Genomic DNA, 20,991 nt, shown 5'->3' on the forward strand with positions numbered 1-20,991 from the left:
TAAATTCAAGGTCCTGGGTTCAAGGGGAACTGGGGACTTTCTAATAGCTAACAGCTTCTGTTGTAAGAAATTGTCTGAGTCCAAGCAGCTCTGGAACAACTCATAAGGAGACAGTTGTCTGCATCCAGACATCTCAAGGGCAACTTGCTGGCAGGGTCACACAAGTTCATGTTCCCAGGCTCAAGAACCCACTCCTAACCGGATTGGTGAAAACTCCCTTGCTCAACCCCTTATATCAAAATGTAATTGGACAACACTACAGCCCACACTGCTCCCCCTTGTTTCAAGCTTTAATCCTTTAAATATGCTATGCAGCATTTCTACAGGTCATAGCTTAGCTCCTAAGTCTGTTCTAGGGCCAAATTTTTATCAATGTCATTGAGCTAGCATTTGAGTTATGTTGGATTTATGTTAGATTCAAGCAGACCCCCCACACAACAGAACTAGAAAAATTCACCCTGAGTAACGCAGACCAGAAGGATAAACACAATACCTATCATAAGTGGACATTAGCTGTAAAGAAAAGGATAATCATGCTGCAATCCACAGACTCGAGGGGCTAAGTACCAAGGGGTCTTGAGCTGGGAAAGCACAGCTCTTCCTAGAAAAGGGGCCTAGAAGACAGCAGGTAGCCTGAGGTCAGGAATAGAAGGGGCCAGGTTGGGGGAAAATGGAGGGAGAGACAACTGAAATTGGGGGGCATTTCTGGGGTGAGGTAGAAACCGACTACAATGAAACTCCCAAGAATCTAGAGGGTGACCCTAGCTATGACTCCTATTAAGGGGGACACAGAGCCTGAACCTCCCAACTCCTGTAACCAGGCAAGTCTTCCAGTGAAGAGAATGGGACACCAAGTGGGCCCTAAAACCTCCAACCTATAATCTGTCCTGCCTGCAAGGTGGCACAGAAATTGGGAACGTGGCCAGCCAAAGACCAGTCCAGCTTGAGACCTGTGCTAGAAGAAGGAGCCTACCCCTGGCACTGCCTGGATGACCAGGAATCAGAGGCTCAATGGCACACACACCTAGGATAGAACCAAACACGGCTGGAAAAGAAAAAGAATGTCAATAAAACGATCCCTAATGCTATACTGGTAAACAGGAGCCTAGCACGCTTCATCCAGCAACTGATGGGAACAGGTACAAAGGCCCACAGCCAAACACTAGCTGGGAGCTCAGAAATCTGGAAGAGGCGGGAAGAAAGGTTGTAGGGCCCAGAGGGGTCAAGGACACACACACACACACACACACACACACACACACACACACACACACACACACACACACACACACACACACACACACACAAAAAAAAAACAAACAAAAAAACCCAGAATCAACTAACCTGGTCCCATTAGGGCTCAGAGACTGAACTGACTCCAGGAGCTCACATGGGCCTGACCCAGGTCCTCTGTGTATGCGTTACAATTGTGTGGTTTGGTCTTCTTGTGGGACTCCTAACAGTGGGAACAGGGGCTGTTTCTGACTCTTTTGCCAGCTTTTGGAACCCTTTTCCTCCTGCTGGGTTGCCTAGTCTAGCCTTAAAACAAGATGAGGTGCCCAGTCCCACTGCAACTTGGTATGCCATGTTTGTTTGATGTCCCTGGGAGGCCTGCTCTTTTTCTGAAGGGAAACAGAGGAGGAGTGGGTGGGGATGGAGGTGGAGGACTGGGAGGAGAGGAGGGAGGGACCTTTAAGTAGGAGAGAAAGTGAAGTAACTACACTGCAGCGGTGATAATCAGTAATGCTATGGCTAGAGTGCTAGGTACAGGGAGGAGTAACACTGAATCCTTAGCTCTCACACACCCTAAAAGCATCTCCATCAGACAGAAGCAAAACTGAGATCAGAAATGGCTAGTACAAAATGTCTCAGGCCAAGCAGAGGTGGCACAGGCCTTTAATCCCAGCACTTGGGAGTCGGAGGCAGGTGGATCTCTGTAAATTCAAATCCAGCCTTTTTATCATTATTAACTGATACAGAGAAAGTTTCAGCCAGGGCCACACAGAGAAACCCTGTCATGAGAAATCAAAGGGGGGGGATTTAAAAGTCTCAGAACCTGTATAGAAAATACACAAAGGGTTAGACAGTTAAAATTCTACATTTAAAAACAAATCAATCTTTAAATTTAAAATTACAAGCATTTCCTGGACAACAATAGTAGACGATTTTTTAAGACAGTGTTGTATGGCTAAAAATAATTGTAAAAACACAAATAAGCTTCCTACTTACAGGAAACGGCTCCAGCCCCTCCTGAATCACAAAACCTTCTATAACGTGGGTCAGAATCTGTGGCTTCACGATGGCCTGCGGAGGCTTGTTTTCCAGGCTGGGGGTGCTGCTGGCCAGAGAAGTGCTGCTGCTCCTTGTGGAGGCAGCGGGCATTAAGAGTGGAGGTGCAGGAGCAGAGACATGGGTCGGGTCTGATGGAGACTTGATCACAGAAGCACTGACTGAGGCCACGGCAGGCAACTCTACTTGCTCTGAAAGAAAAGGGATCCTACGGTTGGCCATGTGTCCTACAGAGACCACAGGGCTTAGGAGTGAACATGAGAGAACTGCGTCTCTCCAAAGACGTCATGCAGCCGTCTCATTTAATCCGTACAACTCCCCACTCTATAGACGTACACTAATACGCTCAAATTATCACCTGCACGGTTTTACTGTCCCCATAAAACTTGCAAATGCCCCAAATATCTCACAAATAACTACAAAAATTGTCATTTGAGTTTCTGTCTGCTTTTAGACCGCACAGATAATAAATGTCTTACATTCCTGTCTATTCCACATGATTCAGATGGACATATATTCACTTAGAAAAATTCAAAAAGACCCAAAGTCCACAGAAATAGGAATTTCAGTGATTTGGGCAGGTTATAGGCTATAGCCTCAAGGCAAGAAGATCTTCTGAATCCTCTCAGAAGGCATTTTTGCTTTCTTTCAACGTCTGTGTTGCTGTGTGTGCTGACTGAGGAAATGCTGCAGGGAGCACTGAGCAGGCCCAAGTAAGGTTCAGCTGACAATGTCTATTGATGGAAGTCACTACACAGTAGCATCGGCCTTGGCTGTCAGTGAAGCCTTGACGCAGAGAGGTGAAGCAGCTAATATGTAGGCATATTAGTGAGAACAGAACTCTAAAGCAGAAGGCATGTGTGCAGTCACTCGCTGAACACTCGGTTATCTGGTGTCACGGCCAATGCCTTCACTTGTACCTCATTTAACCTACAAGTAACAGTGTCTTCATCTCCGCCGGGCAGATAAGGAAACCAAGACACAGGCAGATTAACTTGCTTGCCTTAATGTCACACAACAAATAGGTCATGAAACTGGGGCACTGTCCCAGTGTGCTGCGAGAGCACATGGTGACTGCTCACCGCCAGGCTGGGAGGCAGAGGCAGGCAGGTCTCTGAGAGTTCCAGGCAGTGAGGGAGACAGGGAGGATCTGTCTCAAAAACAAGCAAACCCCCATGCACAAAATAAACCCAGAGCCAGAGTCTTATGAAACTAAGGAAGGCGAGGGAAGAGAGATGAGAGAGGGCAGGAAATGAAATGCATGCATACAACAGTAACTTGCTAATCTCTATGACACATGAGCAAAAGTCCATGTGCTCTCAGGCAGGAGCACCACAGTACTCCTGCCCATGTGTCAAATCATCGCATATACATACCTCTGTGGAACAAGAGAAAAGAAACTAGGAGGTATGACTAAAAGTAATTTCTCTATAGAAAAAAACCTATGAGGAACTAAAAATGAAATTCTAATGGCCCTCACAGTTACACTTCCTGACTCAATAAATGCAAACCTCCAGGCTATGGCTTAAGTGAGCACTGTACAGGATGCCAGCGTTGAGAAGGAGAGCTTTCTGGAAGGCGACTGGAGCTGTGTAGGACGCTCACACTCCCAGCCGTGTGATGCGATGCCTCTGCCAGGGGACAGCTCAGCAGGAAGGCCACACCTGATGCAGCCCCTTTACCTTACAATTCCCTCTCCAGAAACACAAGCCAAGGAAGTTTCTCTTCAGTATAACCCCTAAGTCTGTTATTTGTTCTGAGATGGTGCCTGTTCAGTAGTGAGGCGGCTTTCAAGCTCCAAACAGAACTCCCTCACTGTGCTGAGCACTGGTGCTACAGGCATGTTCTACCATAACCAGCCCCAATCCACAAAGTGGCTGAAGACGTTGCATTAAGTATATTTCTTCCAGAAAATACTACTCAGTTGTTTATCTGAATTAATTTATATATTGTTATGTATATAATAAAGTCCTCAAATTGTGTTAAAATAGATCTATAAGTTATTACTTGCCAATTTATAAGCTATTAAAAGCAAAAGCATGAACAATAATAATTTGAAATTAAAGTAGAATCACAGTCAAGTTTATTATTCAAGTAAGCTGATATTTTTATTTTTGAATCAAAACTTCGGACATCTGCAGCAGCACAAATGCTTTTAGAGAAACTAGACACATTGGCCTCCGAGGTAGTTAGTATTAGAGCTTGCTAGCATGCCCAAGACCCTGGTTTTCATCCTCAGCACCGCCAACAAAATAAAAAGCAAAAAAGGTAAAAAATAAAATAAAAAGGAAAAATAGGCAGGCATGGTGGTACACACCTTTAATCCTAAGTACTCTGGAGGCAGAGGCAGGTAGATCTCTGTGAATTCAAGGCCAGCCTCGCTACATAGCAAGTCTCAGCACAGCCAAGATTACATAAACAGACCTTATTTTTTAAAAAAAGAAAAAGAAAGGAAAGGAAAGGGAAAAGAAAAAGAAAGGAAAAGAAAAATATTTTAAAACAAACAAACAGAAATACCTGATACTGTTGACAGGTCTCATTGCGTACGTAGCCCAGGATGGCTTCAGACAACTCTGGTTAGTGCCACAGTCATTATCCTCCTCCATCAGTCTCATAAGCACAAGTGTGCACTACCATACCTGGCATTATCCTTAGGACTTTAAAAATATATCCTACGTAACCATAACCGGCCTGGAATCCTCTGTGTAAAGCAGACTGGCCTGAAACTCAGATTGCTGCCTCGGCCTCCTGAGTGGCGGGGTCAGAGGCGTGCACTACCATACGAGGTAAGAGAAGAAGGCTGCTTTTCCTCTTGTCTGCTTCCGAGAAGTGGGGGAGACGGAAGCAGCAGGGAAAGGGGAAAGGAGGCAAGCAGGGCTTTGCCGTCAGTTCTCCTCAGGCTCCAGCGGCAGTGCCTCCATGCCTCTGACAGTGCTTGTTCTTGTCGGAAGCTAATCATGAGGGCCAGCGAGTCATCAAAACAACACAACAGTTTCAGCCAAGCCTGACTGCAGCTTGGTATTATGAGGACAAAAACTTAAGTAACATGTATGCTACAGAAACCTGTAAAGCACTGAGTGGAAATCACAAACAATTATGAGAACATCCAACATAACGTGTGTGTGTGTGTGTGTGTGTGTGTGTGTGTGTGTGTGTGTACGTGCGCGTGCATAAGTCGAAGTCAGAGGATAACTGTTAGGGAGTTAAGTTTTCACCCTGCTTCAGCCTTGTTTAAGGCAAGCTCTTACTTGTCGCTACCTGGCCCACAAGCTTCTAGCCAATTCTCCAGTGTCCTCCTCCAATCTCACATAGGAATGCTATGGTTACAGATGTGATCTAGGATATCCAGCTTTTTATATGGTTGAAGAATCTGAATTTGGTCACCAGATTTACATAACAAGCAGGTTTACCCAGTGACCCTTTGGAAGTGGGGATGGTACAAGATCTCATGTAGCATAGGCTGGCTTCGAATGTAGCCAAAATGATCTTCCTTCCTTCACCTCAAAAATGCTGAGAGTAGAGGCACTTGCCATCTGTCTGGGGTTTTTTATGAGTTGCTAGGAACTGAAACCAGGGCTTTGCTTGTGCATGCTCGGCAAGGACTCTGTCAGTTGAGTTGCACACCCAACTCCTAACATAATCTCCTGCTGATTTGTAGTAATTGTGTGTGTGTGAGCGTGCATGAGCGCATCACGCATGCACGGAGGCAAGTGCGTACACAAAAGCATGTGAAGGTCAGAGGACAACCCTGGACGTGGATCTCAGACTCTTCATTTGCAGACAGGGTGTTTTTGCTATTTGCTGATATATGCACCCTAGCTGGCCCTCGAGTTTCTGCGTATTCTCCTGTCTTGGCACTCCTCTAACTACGGGAACACTGGGATTACAGTATACGCTACTGTGCCTAGCTAGCTTTATGTGGACTCTGGGGGTTTGAACTTAGGTCCCTATGCTTGAGCAACAAGTGCTTTACACACTGGGCCACCTCCCCAGTCCCCTATTCTAAGTTTTAAATAAGAAACAGCTAACACAGGAATCTTGATAGGCACATGGAACATAACTGTATCAGCCACAAATTATTATCATGCTTGAAACATCACTTTTTCTTGGGTGGTGCTAAAAGTTTTATAAACCAGTAACTTTCCACTGCTATTAAAGAATTTCCCAAGAAAATGAGCAATTTTTATCTTTTAATAAGAAAATATTCTTCATACATTTTAATTAATATAATCTATCTTTTGCTACAGTTAACAACAGTAATGGGTTAGTTTAATGCTATCTCTAACGGGAAATGTCCGATTACTGACATCTACCAAATAGACTCTTCTAAACTTTGTGTTTCCTCACCTAACAAAGGATGCTCAGATGTCAAATCCTCTCCTCTCCCCACAGTGATAGCTGCTGGAGACAAGGTGGGGGGCGGCGGTGTTCGGTCCATCCGTGCACACTCGTCGGACTCCTCCGGCCTTTCTTCCTCGCACACATCCTCTACCTGATAAACCTGCAATGACAAGCCGCACTACCTTGACATTTCCCAAAAACACACTCAATGAGGTATTCTGAACTTTACAATTTTTAATTCTAAATGCATTAATTTAAAAGCAAAGCAAACGACAATGCTGACAACTTGAAAGGAGAGCTTTGGAAGCACTCATAGCAATGCTTTATAAGACCTCGTACTGTGTCACTGAAAGCAACCCGTGGGCCAGAAGGTGGGCTTTCCAAAATGATACTGGCCACGTCTGAACATATTGTTTAGAATAAAAAAAAGGTGTTTTAGTTTACATAATCAAATAACTCTCTTTAAAATAGCATTGCTTCTGTTCATTTATACCTGTCATGAATCGGAATAGATGCCAGTGCTCTTTACATTCTTCGTAAACTTCCAAAACAATAGATGTCAGGCCAACACGTGCCAAGCAGATTATATGCAATTACCCATGTCATTAAAGACTAAGTCATGACGAGTACTGTCTATGAGACCACGGGACAGCCAGCAGTGTTACCTTCATTCCCTTTCTGTAGGACTCGAGAATCAAATGAACTCTCAGAGCCACTATGACATATGCAGAAAATATCTTTCTTTTACCCAGTACACACGCCTAAGCTACACAGGACCTACTTTTGGTTCCACGGGGAAGGTTTAGTCCCTTTTATGCAACTGTGAAGATTTACTGAAGTACTGTGACATCAAAATCACAGAAAAGGAGCCACGGGATTAGAACAAAATTACTCAACTAGCATTTTATTAAACTTGCGGACTAAGTTTCAAAGTCTCCAGAGAGCAACAGACGCAGCACTCTGACTGCTTGGTATTTATGAAAGATGATCCTCTCCTGACACAAAGCTGTAAAACAGCTCATTTCCTTTCGTGTGTCAAAGCTTTTGCTTAAATTTCAAAGGCTGAGGCTTTTTAAAATTTTTTCTTAACTAATTAAAACTGTAATAAATCTTAACAAAATTTAAAAAAAACTCTGAACATTCATGAAATAACTTTAAATGACATCCAATATTACATTTTTAGTTAAATTGTTGAAAAAAGGTGTAATAATTTTAGGTGTCTAGAACTTAATATGAAATTAATCAGGATATCTGAATCTGGCATAAACCATGTAAAGTACTATGAAGTTTCACTTATGAACTATACATGACAACAAGTAATACTAGTTAAAAAACAAACATCTATTTAGAATGAAGTAAAACATCTGTCCAGGAATGGTGGCCCAACCTTGTGATTCCAGCACTTGGAAGGCTGAGACAGAATACTGAGCTCACAGCAGCCTGGGCACACAGCAAGACCCCATGGACACAATGGCAAGAAAAAAGTTAACATGATAACACCCCTAAAATATTCTTTCTAAAATCCCACTAGAGTCATTTTATATTTAACATGATATCTTGAACTATTATCCAAATCAGGTTCTAATAGGCAACATTTTTTTTTGTCTGTGAGATACTTTTTCACAACCCAGAAACTAGAAAACGGTTTCACGGAAGCTAACATCACAAGTGGAAGTGGTCACTGTCACTGTATACCACAGCACAGTGGATGGTCACCATCTGTGACCATAGTGTCTGTTTGTGGTAGCAGCAATGTTTAGTATGAGGGTAAAAGTCAGCACAGAAAAGTCTCGGCCCCAAATGCAGGGGTCAACAAAGACAATCAGCAAACATAGAGGAGGCCTTCCTGGCGCAGTAGGCGCAGGCAGTGTCAGCTCAGGGAGTGGGGCAGAGCTGACTGGGGAAGCAGACAAGCGGCTTTATTCACCAGTCCGATTTACCCCACTACACTCCCTTTAGTAGTAGCACTTCCCCGACAAAGAACATGACTACTGAGCTGCCTCAGCTCTCTTCACCCCTGGCACTGACACATATGCTACTTACAGTATCTTTTAAGGAATCAAAGCTTGACCGTGAACATAATTATAATTTTTGAAAAGTAGTTTTTAAAAAATAAAAGGCTGTAACATGAATAGTACTATTTTTCAAATTTCCCTCAAGGAACACTATAAAATAGTTCTCATTCCTGAGAGGAGGTTAATACAGAGATCTCTTCGCAATCCCCACGTAAAGGAAAGCAAGTTAACAGGTAAATAAAGCAGGCAAAAGGAATTCATCACACGTATTTGGCCAATAAGCACAAACCCATCTCGACACAGCAACTAGAAACCTGAGGAAGGCAGTCAGCCTGAGGTTTTGCTCACAAGATCTTCCATCACAAAAGCTGCCCACGTCTTATTTAGCTCATAACTGCAACTGTTCTAAACATAGCGAAGACCACCAAACTTACCTCAGCAAGTCCATATCCCATCTGTCTCCCCCTAAACAAACTGAGGGACATCTGTTTATTAGCTCTAAGTCATCTGCCCTCCCATGTCTTAGTTATACCTAAATCCCAACTTAAAAAAACTGCTTCCTTTTTAGAAATAACTTTCCTGAAAACATACTTATTTATTTTAATAATTTCCCCTTTGTTGTTCAAATGTTTATATCTTATTGGAAAGAAATAGATCTGTATTTAAGTACTTGAAATAATCAAGAGTGGTTTTGATAAAAAAAAAATCTTTTAGTAACAACAACAACAACACAGCAGCTTAGTCAACAGCTGATGTGAAAAGAAGGGAAAGGAAACTAACAGGCAGACGGCCACAGAGGAACCTTCCAGAAAGGACAGTGGCCTTGTGGTTTTAAAACAGAGGGCTAAATCAGCAAAACACATCCAATATTTCTGACTTAATATTTAAAGTGTTTTGGGTTTGTTTTTTTTGTTTTTTTTGTTTTTTTTGGCATTTCTACCCTAATATGTTGACCCAAAGTCCTCTTATAAAAAATAATTTAAAAAAATATGGATTATAGAAACTTTATTGTTTACTCATTGAAAACCAAACACTGAATTAAACACTGAGTAATGAAATTATATTTGGTTCCTTTGAAAGTACTGTATTTTTCCTAAACCTTTGTTTTTCATGTTTTAGTTTTGGCAGTACTGGGACTGAACCAGGGCCTGACACATGCTAAACAGGCCCTCTACCACTGAACTACATCCCTAAGGCAAAACCTGTTAAAGTGCTCTAAAACTCATTAAAAGAAAAGACAGAGGCATAGTTAAATGGTAAGCCTATCTAATATGTGTTTCTCCTGGGCTCTGGCTTTCCAGGGTAGTGACAGGGAGGACTGAGCAGCAGCTCAGAGCCTACTAAGGGTAAGAATAACAAACTAGACTTACTAAGGGTAAGAATAACAAACTATAAACTTAGGGGCTGGGGATTTAGCTCAGCGGTAGAGCTACCTAGGAAGCAAGGCCCTGGGTTGGGTCCCCAGCTCAAAAAAAACCAAAAAAAAAAAAAAACAAACTATAAACTTGAGCCTAAGTCCAACGTCTTTACTAACGAAGAGAATGTAACTCCTTTCCTTCCTGAGATCAGTGTTATTTACTTCTACTCTGTGGGAACTCTGTAACCAAGGCTACTTTTGAGCTCGCTGGCCAGTCCAGGATGGCCCAAACTCATGGTCTTCTTGCTTCAGCTTCCCAAGAACTGGGATAAAACAAGAGTATCACACCATGTCTGACTGTAGTGATTTTCAGTTTGACACAAAACTTCCTTCTAGAAAAATTATTTTTCTCAGTGAGAAACTAAATGAATTTGGTCATTTTGATTAAACTCATAAAGACCTTATTTCAATTTTTGTATAAACCATCTTATAAATTGTAATAAGTCCTTCAGAGAAAATTTTGAAAAAGAAATATATTTTTAAGATACTTTTTAGGCACCATGTGAACCTTTCGAGAGGTTCCTTCTCATACACTCCACTGAAACCCAAAACTCAAACCTTTTACTTCATGCCTTACATTTCTTTCATTCTCAGTATCAAAGTCAAAAACTCAAACTTTTAGCCTTTTAACTGAGAACTAATTTAAGTATATAGTTTCTCTTAGTAGAATAGAAAGTTTAAACAGTCAGTTGTTTTTTTACAAAGTTGAACTCTACTGTAGAATAAATGTCTTAACAGTTTTAATTACAAAACATAATTTCATCAAAAAGTTACCTCATACAGTCATGCCTCGTCCATCAAAGACAAGCGTCAAGGCCCAGGACCTCCGAATGCACACAACTAGGTTAGCTAGATAAACCATGCGTTTAAAAACATACAAGCCAACAGAAGGGAGCTATGAAGGATAATCACCTTAAGAGAAAAAACTTTGTGCAGATGACACTGGTTCAAATGCATTCCCTTGGGGAAAAAAAATCAACTCTGTAAAGATAGCAGATGGATTTGTTTAAATAGTAATAAATTAACGAGGGACTTTCATAACCATCACAAATGTAAGCATGCAACCGTACTACAGCGAGCGACAGCTTCCTTTGCTCACACAGTACATTGTCAGAGTCTCACAGCAAAGGTGCAAGCTTGGAAACCATAGGCATTGAGAGTCAGCAGCACAGCACAGTGTGGGAGAGACAGACTGACGCTCAGTTCAGCAAGAAAGTCAAAGAGCTGCCGAGGGCTTACCACTGGTGGATCAACAGGTGCCGGCGGCTGTACTTGTAGGTTTACCGCAACGGTCTGTGGAGGAGGAAGAGTCTGAAATGGCAACTGGACCAAAGCTTCTGCAGCAGGCAGCTCCTCTTCTGACACCAAAGCATTCTGCACCAAAACCTGGCCCTGGGATAGAATTTCAGGCTGCACTTGTAAAGACTGCATAGACTGCAAGGGCAGTGGTGGGATCTGGGCTGGAGGAGATGCCGACATCTGTGGAGGGGTTGCGATCGGAATTGGAGATGACTGTAGGGTTGAATATTGCTGGTGTGATGTTGGGGACACCAAGGCAGACTGCTGGACGGGGCCAATGTGTACTACGGGGGATGCTGGAAGTGGAAGATGGGACGGGAGGTTCAGCTGTGCTGTGGACTGTACCTGGTCAGCAGTGGCCTGCTGCAAGTGTGGCCCTGTGTGAAGAGCTGAGGACACAAGAGGGTGCGGCTGGACAAGTGCTTGTGGATGGATAATGATGGTAGGAGACTGGCTTGGGGAGTGAGCGGGGGGAGGAGACACCACTACAGACTGCTGTGCGGACTGGGCCTGGCTAGGAGACACAGTTAAAGGCGGGTGATGGCTCTGAATTGGTGAGCAATGCTGCTGTGACTGGGCATTACTGGAAGCCGGAGAAAGGCCATGGTTTGGGAGTGGGATACAGTGCTGGGATGGGGGTGGATCTTGACTTGGACTCTGAAGGGTGATTGGCTGAATTTGCTGTTGTTGCTGTTGTAATATCAGCTGATGATGGGAAACTTTAGGAGGTGGTGAATGGAGAGGAATCTGTTGATGTTTGATTAGAGAATGAGGCTGAATTGGAGAATATGAAGCTGTGAGAGAAAAAAATAACAATTAGTACAGGTTTCAAAACAGAATAATTTTACATAAACCTAAAGGAGGAGAGTTTCACATCAGAGCCATAGTCACTAGCACTCTATTACAAGTCATTCAGGCATGACTAATCTGGAATTCTGTGACAACATATTTTCCTTGCAAGGCTAAAATACTGGATAAAGTGAGCTATACTGTGAAATGCTGAAGGGAAAACAATGTAACCACATATGTACAGTCACGTGTGTACAATTGCATGCATACAATGGCATGTGTGGGCCTTCATTTGCTCTACTCTTCCCGTCTCAGAGCAGCTGCACTAGCTCTCAGCACTTAGGTCTATGCACTGCAGTCGGTCTCTTCTCTGAAGGAGAAGGATCATCAAGAAGTACAGTACGCAGAAGGGTGACTTCGAGACCAAAGATCTCATCCTAACTATGACAAAACAGGTCTCAAACTAACAGCAAAATCAGTTAACTACAAAAGCTTCCCGAGTAAGCATTTTAGCTCAAATAAAGTCTTTATTATTTGATCACAAATAAAATTGTTTCACATAAAACTCCAAAACACATGGCTGAATCTTGTAGTGCTGAAGCCAGTCCAAGTCTAAGTAAGCAATCTATTTCTTGCAGAGAATGAAGAAATGAGATCATGCTACCTAAATAAGGGATGAATGATAAGCAGTGACTGGTGTCAGATCTTCTCTACAGAGATGCTCACAACAGAGACACACTTAGACAGGGCTCGCCCACCCTGAGTTGTGAGTGGTTACCAGTGCCTCCTCACAGGGAGGGCAGAGGCTGGTGAACGCCTCCCTACTTTGAACTGAAAAGTGAATGCACTGGAAGATAAACTGGAACGACTGCATCAGCCTGCACAAAGGTAGACACATCTACATGGGCATGGGAGGCGCACCTTCAGTCCTGCACTCAGATGGCACAGGCACTCACATCTCTGACGTAAGAGGCCAGCTTAATCTACAGAGCAATTCCAGGCCACCCAGGGCTATAAGGAGACCCTGTGTCAAAGTCTCTACTCTCCACCCCACCTCACCCCACCCTGCCTCAAACGAAATAGTTATCTAAATCAAATCTAAAGACAGAATTTTTTAAACTTGCAATGTAAATATAAAAGTTATGTAACAACTTGCATCATTTTATATTCAACCACATTTATGACAACAGTATTATATAAACTTCTAATAATTTATTTCTTAAACATTTTGAATTTGATTAAAATTTTAAACTTAGGGATCAGGCTAAAAAGACTTCTCAGTCCTTAAGAGCACTGGTTGTTCTTCCAGAGGATCTGAATTTGGCTCCCACATCCACATGGCTGCTCATAACCAACTCCAGTCCCAGGAGACCCAACGCTGTCTTCTGGCCCCTCAGTTCCCAGCAACACATGAGGAGCACTCACATGCACAGGCAAAAGCCATATTAAACGATTTGTCTAAATTTATAGCAGTCCTCTAAAGAAATTGGCATCTAATTAATATCTCAAAAAGTATTAGAAATTCCAAGAGCTGCCCACTAACTATTTTTAAGTGGAGGGCTGAGGTTGCAGCTCAGGGTTAGAACAGGAGCTTACCATGCATATGGCATGGACTCAAAAATAGGTCTAAAATTCAATCTAAAAACATTTTCACATAATCTAGTAATTCCAATTAAGACTGTCAGTCCTTCACAAACGTGGTGATAGCTATGTTATACAGTATTCAAAAAAGAACGGTGAGTAAAATCCTGCAATTCTATGAAGTCTCTCATCAATACTCGTACAACAGCTATGGAGGAAGTGGCTGTTATTCCTTCTTTCAGATAAGGAAACAGATCGCTTTGTCTCCATTTAAAACACAAAGGTATATTTTAATTTTATCACCTCTTCCAAACACTTTTCTTTTAATTATGTGTCTGTGTGTGGCGTGTGCACATGAGTGGGAGGCCTTGGGAAGGCCTGAAGGCGGTGGCAACACGATTCCCGGAAGCTGGAGTTACAGACGGTTGTGAAGCAGCCTCCACGGGGCCTGGGAACAGATCTCTAGTCCTCTCGAAAACAACAGTCATTCTCAACTGCTCAGTGTCTCTCCAGCCCACATGAACCATGTTCTTGAACACAGTTGATGTACCCACTAGAATAAACTTTTTGTGATCTAGTAGGTAAGCAATCTGATATTTTAGTAAAGTAAAAGTCTATTCTTCACCTAAGTTGAAATCTTCTTGGATCCTAAGTCAGAGTGCAGAGATAATCCTAAATGGAGGACAGGGACTGTGAGCAAGAAAGCTGACTGTGTCTAAAAACTGTGCCTTACTGGTGACTGTCTCCAACTTTAATGAACCTTTATTACTGTCAGAGAGGCCTAATATTTGAAAGATTAATGACTGACATAAATTCTCTCATTATTTATAATAATGTATCATTTTACGCTATAATACGCTGTGACGTATACATGGTGCTAAACTAATGCACTATTTGACAGGTGAACTAAAATCACACATCGAATCCTGAGACGAGGGCTTTATTATAAACTGTTCCCCTTCCCCCAAATTCATATGTTGAAACCGTAACCCCTAAAGTGGCTAGGAGATGGAGAGGCTAGGAAGTCAGGTCACATGGGATCCTGGGAGAAGGCCTGACACGGCAGAGATTTGTGTACCAATAAAAAGAGAGCCAGGGCTGAAGGCATGACTCAACAGGTAGCCCTAATGACCTGGGTTCAGTCCCCGGAACCACACAGTAGAGGAAAGAACAGACTCCTACACGTTGTCCTCTGAGTCGACATGCACTCTGACATGTTTGGGCCGCCTGCACCAACCTACACACACAATGAGCAAGTACCCCCAACAAAGTTCTGACAAAGGAGCAGAGCTCCCACAGGAAGTCCGTATGAGGACAAGAGATGTGACAAGGTGAAAAAGATGTCCTCCTGAGAGCTGGGCTTTGACTTCCAAAGTACCTAGGCAAACCAGCAGAGGACTTTTTCACTACATGTTGAATTACTGTCTAGATAAAAATAAGAAAAAAGAAAAAAGCCCTCTAAAAACTGCTTAAAAGCGAACTTTTTTTTAACCTTTAAATATTAAAGACAAAACTACCAGAATTATCAATTGGGCTGATATCAGGGCTGTCAAGGAGAGTTGTCATGAGTTTAAGACCAGCCTGAGCTACTTCAAATAAATAAATAAATAGAATTACCAACAAATTAAGTCTTCCACCCTTAAGGACAAAAGGTAAAGACAAGCAAGTGATCTTTACACCCTAAAATACATTCAAGAAAACAGTAACTATGTCCACTATGGTAACTATTAGGACCATAGAATACAAATAGAGGGTTTGGTCTTCTTCTCTATTTAAAATGACTGTTGGGGCTGGGGATTTAGCTCAGTGGTAGGCGTTTACCTAGGAAGCATAGCAAGGCCCTGGGTTCGGGTCCCCAGTCCGAAAAAAAAAAAACTAAAAAAAAAAAAAAAAAAAAAAAAAAAAAAATGACTGTTGGCATAGTTCTAGCTAAGGAAAAAAAAAATAAGATGGCAGAAACTATACTCTGCCATCTCACTGGAAACTACACCCTGAAGTGCCCGGTCACTTCAGGCTTAGAAGGCCAATGTTGTTCCCCACTGGCTCTCCAAACCTTGGAGGATGTTACTTAGAGGTACGAATACTCCAGATAATGCTCTGCAAAAACCCAGTTATCTGGCCCTAGAGACAATACAGACCAGGACACAGATATTTATACAAAGGAAACCATATCTAAGTACAGCATGAAAGGATTTGTTAGCAGACAAACAACGATCTAAGCACTGTGAGAGCTGACTAACACTAATGGGGACACTGTGTGACGATTTCCAAAGGCTCAATGTGGGACCTGAGCGACTGACTCATCAAGCACAGCTGCCTACCTTTTACAGGCAGTGAGTGCAAGCACAGCTCAGTGCTATCGAGATGGGAAGGCGGACCTGAAAGGAGGTTAGGACATAGTCAAGCAGAGTAGAGAGCTAACACTCGTGCTACGACAGGCAGGAAAGCTCAGGTCACTACTGGGCAACCTGCAAGGGACTGGCTGTCTAGTAAGGAGGCGTGTAAACAAGGACTGTCATGGAGGTTCAGTCAGGACACATTTCAGCTTAGACAAGTGAGACGATGCCAAGATTCCGAGATTTGGTGAAAGGAAGTACATCGACAATAATAACACAGAAGAAATATGAAAAGAAATTAAAGGAATGTAACTCCATGTTAGCACGCTTGTGTAGCATGTGTGTGAGGCTCTACATTCAATCCCCAGTACCAAACACACAGAGAAGTCAGTCTAGATGGGGAAAGAAGTAAATGCCAACAGTACAGAACAAGACACAAGCAGCTCCCTCTGGAAAGCCCAAGGTTTTGACTTTAAGAAGGAAGCAGGGTCAGTGCAGAAGACATGACAGCGAGGTAAGAAGGGAAGACGAGCTTCCTTGTCAACCTTCTCCCAGATGAAGTCTCACACTGGTGGTAGATGAGCTGGGAAAATCATGTCCTTATTTGCACAATCTTTTGCTTTGAAAAAGTAACAAATGATTCTACTAATGACTTACACAAAATACACTTAATTTTTTTCTAAAAGTTTAAAAAGCTAAGACATACTTTTTTAAGAGCTAAAAGGTCTTACTGATATAAAGGGAGACCAGCACATGGTAAGATGTGACCAGTAACAGGACGGGAGAGCATCTGTTTTAGCAACTATGCTTTCATGTTGTTTCAAGCTACTTCGTGAGGTTTTCTTTAGCTTACAAAAATTCTCATCTGAAGATATTTTAAAGCTGTTAATCCTGCTCACGTAGTACCCGTCCTTGGTTATAAGACAACTACTTCCATGAACGTTTACCCACCTGGTGCTATTAACTGGTGAATGCTTGATGTCCGTGTGACGGCTGTGCTCCGAGATTCCAGACCTGGGCTTCCGCCCTTCTTGCTCTCTGGAGAAGGGTCTCGTTGGCTGATTTTAGAACTGGTCACTGTTGTTTTATTATGGCAAATTGTCAAGGACTGGGTTTGACCAGCACTTTTTGGTGGGCCATTCTGTGAGCTAGATAAGACACCCAACTTCTGGCTGCGTAATGTTAAATTCTGAACCTAAGAACCACATAACAAAAAGTAAAGATAAAAACAGATGTCTTTAGCTGATAGGGGAAGCATTACAACAATAACAGCAATCAATACTGTGCCTTACACCAGGAGGTCCAAGCTCACTGACCCTAGGGAAAGGAGAATCATCCACTGAAGAGGGCAGATCTTACATGCTATGTGGCAGGTTTTAAAGCCCAAAAGGGCAGGTGCGGGCTGCTGTGAGCGAACAAGAGCAGGAGCACAGGAAGAACAGGAGCTAAATGAAAGCCAGACTGAGGGGAGGGCTGCCGGCAATGAACTGCAAATGCGAGGAAATGGCTCTGCACCCACGGCACTGAGAGTGACTAACTCTAAATGTGCTGGGGTAGGGCTGCAAGGCAACTGACTCATCTAATCGGACTCCATTGTGATACTTATGAGAAGCATTTTCAGAAAACTTAAATTTAAATAAACATTTAAATAATGTTACTGACCATTCTTTGCCTGTGAGAACTGGCTTTTTTGAGCTGAACGTGATACACACACACAGAGCTCTGAAATGGGTCTGTGTGGTGTCCTGCCTACACTGGGGCCATTCTAACCACTATAAACTGACAGGATTATCCCATTTCATCTCACTTGAGCTTACACCTCTCTAAACAGCAAAGCAGAAAATGCCTCACCAAAAGCTGCATGACTTCTTGGCTATCTGAAATATGTACCAAATACAGTTAGTGCTAGCACTGGTCCTCGGAGGGTCAAAGGAGGCTTCAATGTGGCAAGACTACATGCTGCCGATTGAGTCTTGGTGTCCTGACTATACACCCACCTTCGCTGCTACTCAAGGCTGTACTCCCTGTCCAAATGCCAAACAGTGCCAAGAGAAGGCAAATCAACGTTCATGCCAGGCAAGCGTCAACCAAATCTGTAGCTGCTGTCACTTTGTGAAAATGAAGTACCTCTCCATTCAACCCCACAAAAAGACGTGTGTATTCAGGGCTTGGTGCCATGCACGTGTGCTCAGAGGCTGCTCCTTTGGGAAGTAATGGATGAGGACTCTGCTCTCATCAGTGTTAACTCAGCAAAGGGCTTAACATTTGAACAGACTATTAGGAGGCAGATCTGCAGAAGAGGGGATCTGGGGTCCTGATCCCTTCCTGCCACCTTCTCTGCCTGGCTGCCAAAAAGTAAGCAACTTGGTCTACCATACAATCCCTGCCATGACAGCCTGTCTCTCTGACCCAGAAAAGAACAGCAAGGGCCCACCATGAACTGAAACCACAGGACAAAATAAACTTCTCTCCTTTTATATTGTTTCTCCTAGGTTATTAGTCATGGCAACAAAAACTGACTAATACTACTATTGGAAAAAGTTTCTAAGTGAGATCAGATTGAGCTCAGATTTTCCTCACATGTTCCCCATTGTGTGCCAACATATATTAATAACCATTAGTATTAAAGTTCCACACACAAGTAAAGTGTACTGTACTCCTCAGGTCGCCATTCAAAAGATCATGATGTAAGCCCAAACTAATGCACCCACTTTCATTGAACCCACTTTCTCTTCTCCAGTCTACAGTTCTGTTCCTGCACATCCGCTCTCCTTGCCGTAAACACACATGCGCATCCTTCATTTATTCTGGCCCTACTGGCCTCAATGTCATTCTTTTTCAAGCCCTTATTCCTAGCCCAGTAATGTCCTTCCCTCTCTCAGAAGAGCTTCCTGAAGTCCTTTGTGAAAAATTTCCTTCCTCCATTGTTTCCATAATGTGTGCAGTACTCGCCTGCGCATCTGTGAGTGGTGAGATGAGATTGGGAGCTAACCTGCCGTCATCCTCAGCACTGACGGTTCCACCCTGTTGTTCAGAACCACAAACATGGGACGCTTCCTAAGTCTGGGATCTTCTCTTACATCTGACTTTTGAAATATACACCATATAACTATTTGAAAGGTTATTTTGTTCCATTTAAGGCTCTGTGCTAACACTAAAATTTGTTCATATTTACTAACAAACTCCATCAAGTATCTTGGTGGAGGTACATTAAAATGGCTGTAGCTAGGTGGGAGAATCTTTGCCTAGTATGTCAAGTGTTACAAGAGGAAAGAACAAGTCTATGAGGGATAGTAGTGGCCCAGGCCTACAATCCTGGCACACAGGAGGCAGAAGCAAGAGAATCATGAACAAGTTCAAGGCCAGCCTCAGATACATCATTAACTCCAGCACAATCTTGGCCACACAGCAAGACCTTGTCTCCAAAAACACATAAGTAAATGAACAAGTAAGTAAAACAGCAAGCTCTCCGGGGAAGGCTGCATGATAGAGAATATAACATTTTCCACGAACGATCCATGCAGGAGACCATACAATAATGACAAGCAAGAGTAAATAACCTGGAAATCTTGAATGAAAAGCACATGAGGAGTAAATGGAGACTTGACACCTGCAACCCCACCCCATTTCTCTAACGCGCTTGCTGTTTCCTACAAGCCTGGAAGGAATACACTTGCATCCACAGCTAAGTCAGATACGGCCACTATGAGCTTCTAGACTTTAATCAGCTGCCATCCTCACTCATGTACCAACTTGGTATAAATAAATTACAACACAGAGACTAAGGCACCAAAGGTAATATTTATCTACTGTTGAAAAGATACATATAAGATTCCCTTGACATTATCACTTTTGAGGAAAAAAAAGTTCATGCTAAGACCCTGGCTTTAATTTTCATTTCCCTTGAACCAAGCCTATATTATGAAAACTTTCTGACATTGTACATGAGGTGTTTTTCCTAACTTCACTCTAATGTTTTATGATATATAATGCATATATCACTGCCAAAATCATCTTAAAATTCTGTGACTTGACTCAGATCCTGCAGGCACCATCGCAGTACCCTGTCTCTGCACAGGAGACAGGGGGTCAGTGTCACGCTGCTTACAGTAGAGCTTTAGCTCCCAGCCTTTTAATCAGAGATCACTTCTCCTCCCATCAGCATTCCCCACAGTGCTCTGCTTGCCATAGGACGGCTTCTTACTCTCCTACAGACATACCTTGGTGCCAGACATAGTGGTACAAGCCTTTAATCCCAGCAATCCAGGGCAAAGGGAGGTGCAGCTCTGTGAGTCTGAGGCCAGCCTGTCAGCTAAAGGTACATAATGAGACTAGACCATACATGTGTGTATAAATACTTACATACATATACATGTGTATGCGTGTGTGTGTGCGTGTGTGTGTGTTTCACTGAGGAGTTAACTTATATGTGGATTTTTGTAGTTTAAATTAGATTATTAAACTATAAATCTGTAAGCAGTAGAAGAGTTTGAAAGCAACAGCACCGAGCCTACGTTACATCTTCACTGGGTCAGCATCACCACCCCTGCCAGCCTCACTCACCTATCCACAGAGAAGCGCCTGAGGACCAACACTCCTCCAGCTCTCCTGAAAGCATTAGCCAGACCAGACCCTCACAGACCCGCACAGATAGGGCACATCCAAGTGCACCAGAAGACCACTTTCATAAACTATATTAGCTGAATTAAAGACCTGTGGGAATATTTCCATCATGAAAAATAAGTAAGCGAATTGTGCTCCAGACCACGTTAAACAATAATAATCTTCTAAGCAACTGCTTTAGCACAGGAACTATAAATCATTTAGATAGTTATGTTCCTTTCTTCACTTCTAGCTTCTTGAAAACTAAGAACCAAATGTGTGATTTGTCTTTATACAATGTCAAATAACAAGTCATCAGTAG

At 42.8% G+C, this 20,991-nt stretch overlaps 1 protein-coding gene across 3 annotated transcripts in view; it reads right to left on the minus strand.

The window, feature by feature from the left end:
- The window catches only part of Phc3 (polyhomeotic homolog 3), a 65,522-nt gene that overhangs the window by 19,529 nt on the left and 25,002 nt on the right, over positions 1 to 20,991 (minus strand). For all 3 annotated transcript variants that reach the window (XM_032898565.1, XM_032898563.1, XM_032898564.1), the window contains 4 exons: positions 17,019 to 17,262; positions 11,302 to 12,155; positions 6,637 to 6,790; positions 2,230 to 2,480 (listed from right to left, as the gene is read on the minus strand). In XM_032898565.1, coding sequence (XP_032754456.1) covers positions 2,230 to 2,480; positions 6,637 to 6,790; positions 11,302 to 12,155; positions 17,019 to 17,262 — 1,503 coding nt within the window. The remainder of the gene's footprint in view (positions 1 to 2,229; positions 2,481 to 6,636; positions 6,791 to 11,301; positions 12,156 to 17,018; positions 17,263 to 20,991) is intronic.

The sequence above is a fragment of the Rattus rattus genome, chromosome 3, assembly GCF_011064425.1.
Source record: "Rattus rattus isolate New Zealand chromosome 3, Rrattus_CSIRO_v1, whole genome shotgun sequence".
NCBI classification, from domain to species: Eukaryota; Metazoa; Chordata; class Mammalia; order Rodentia; family Muridae; genus Rattus; species Rattus rattus.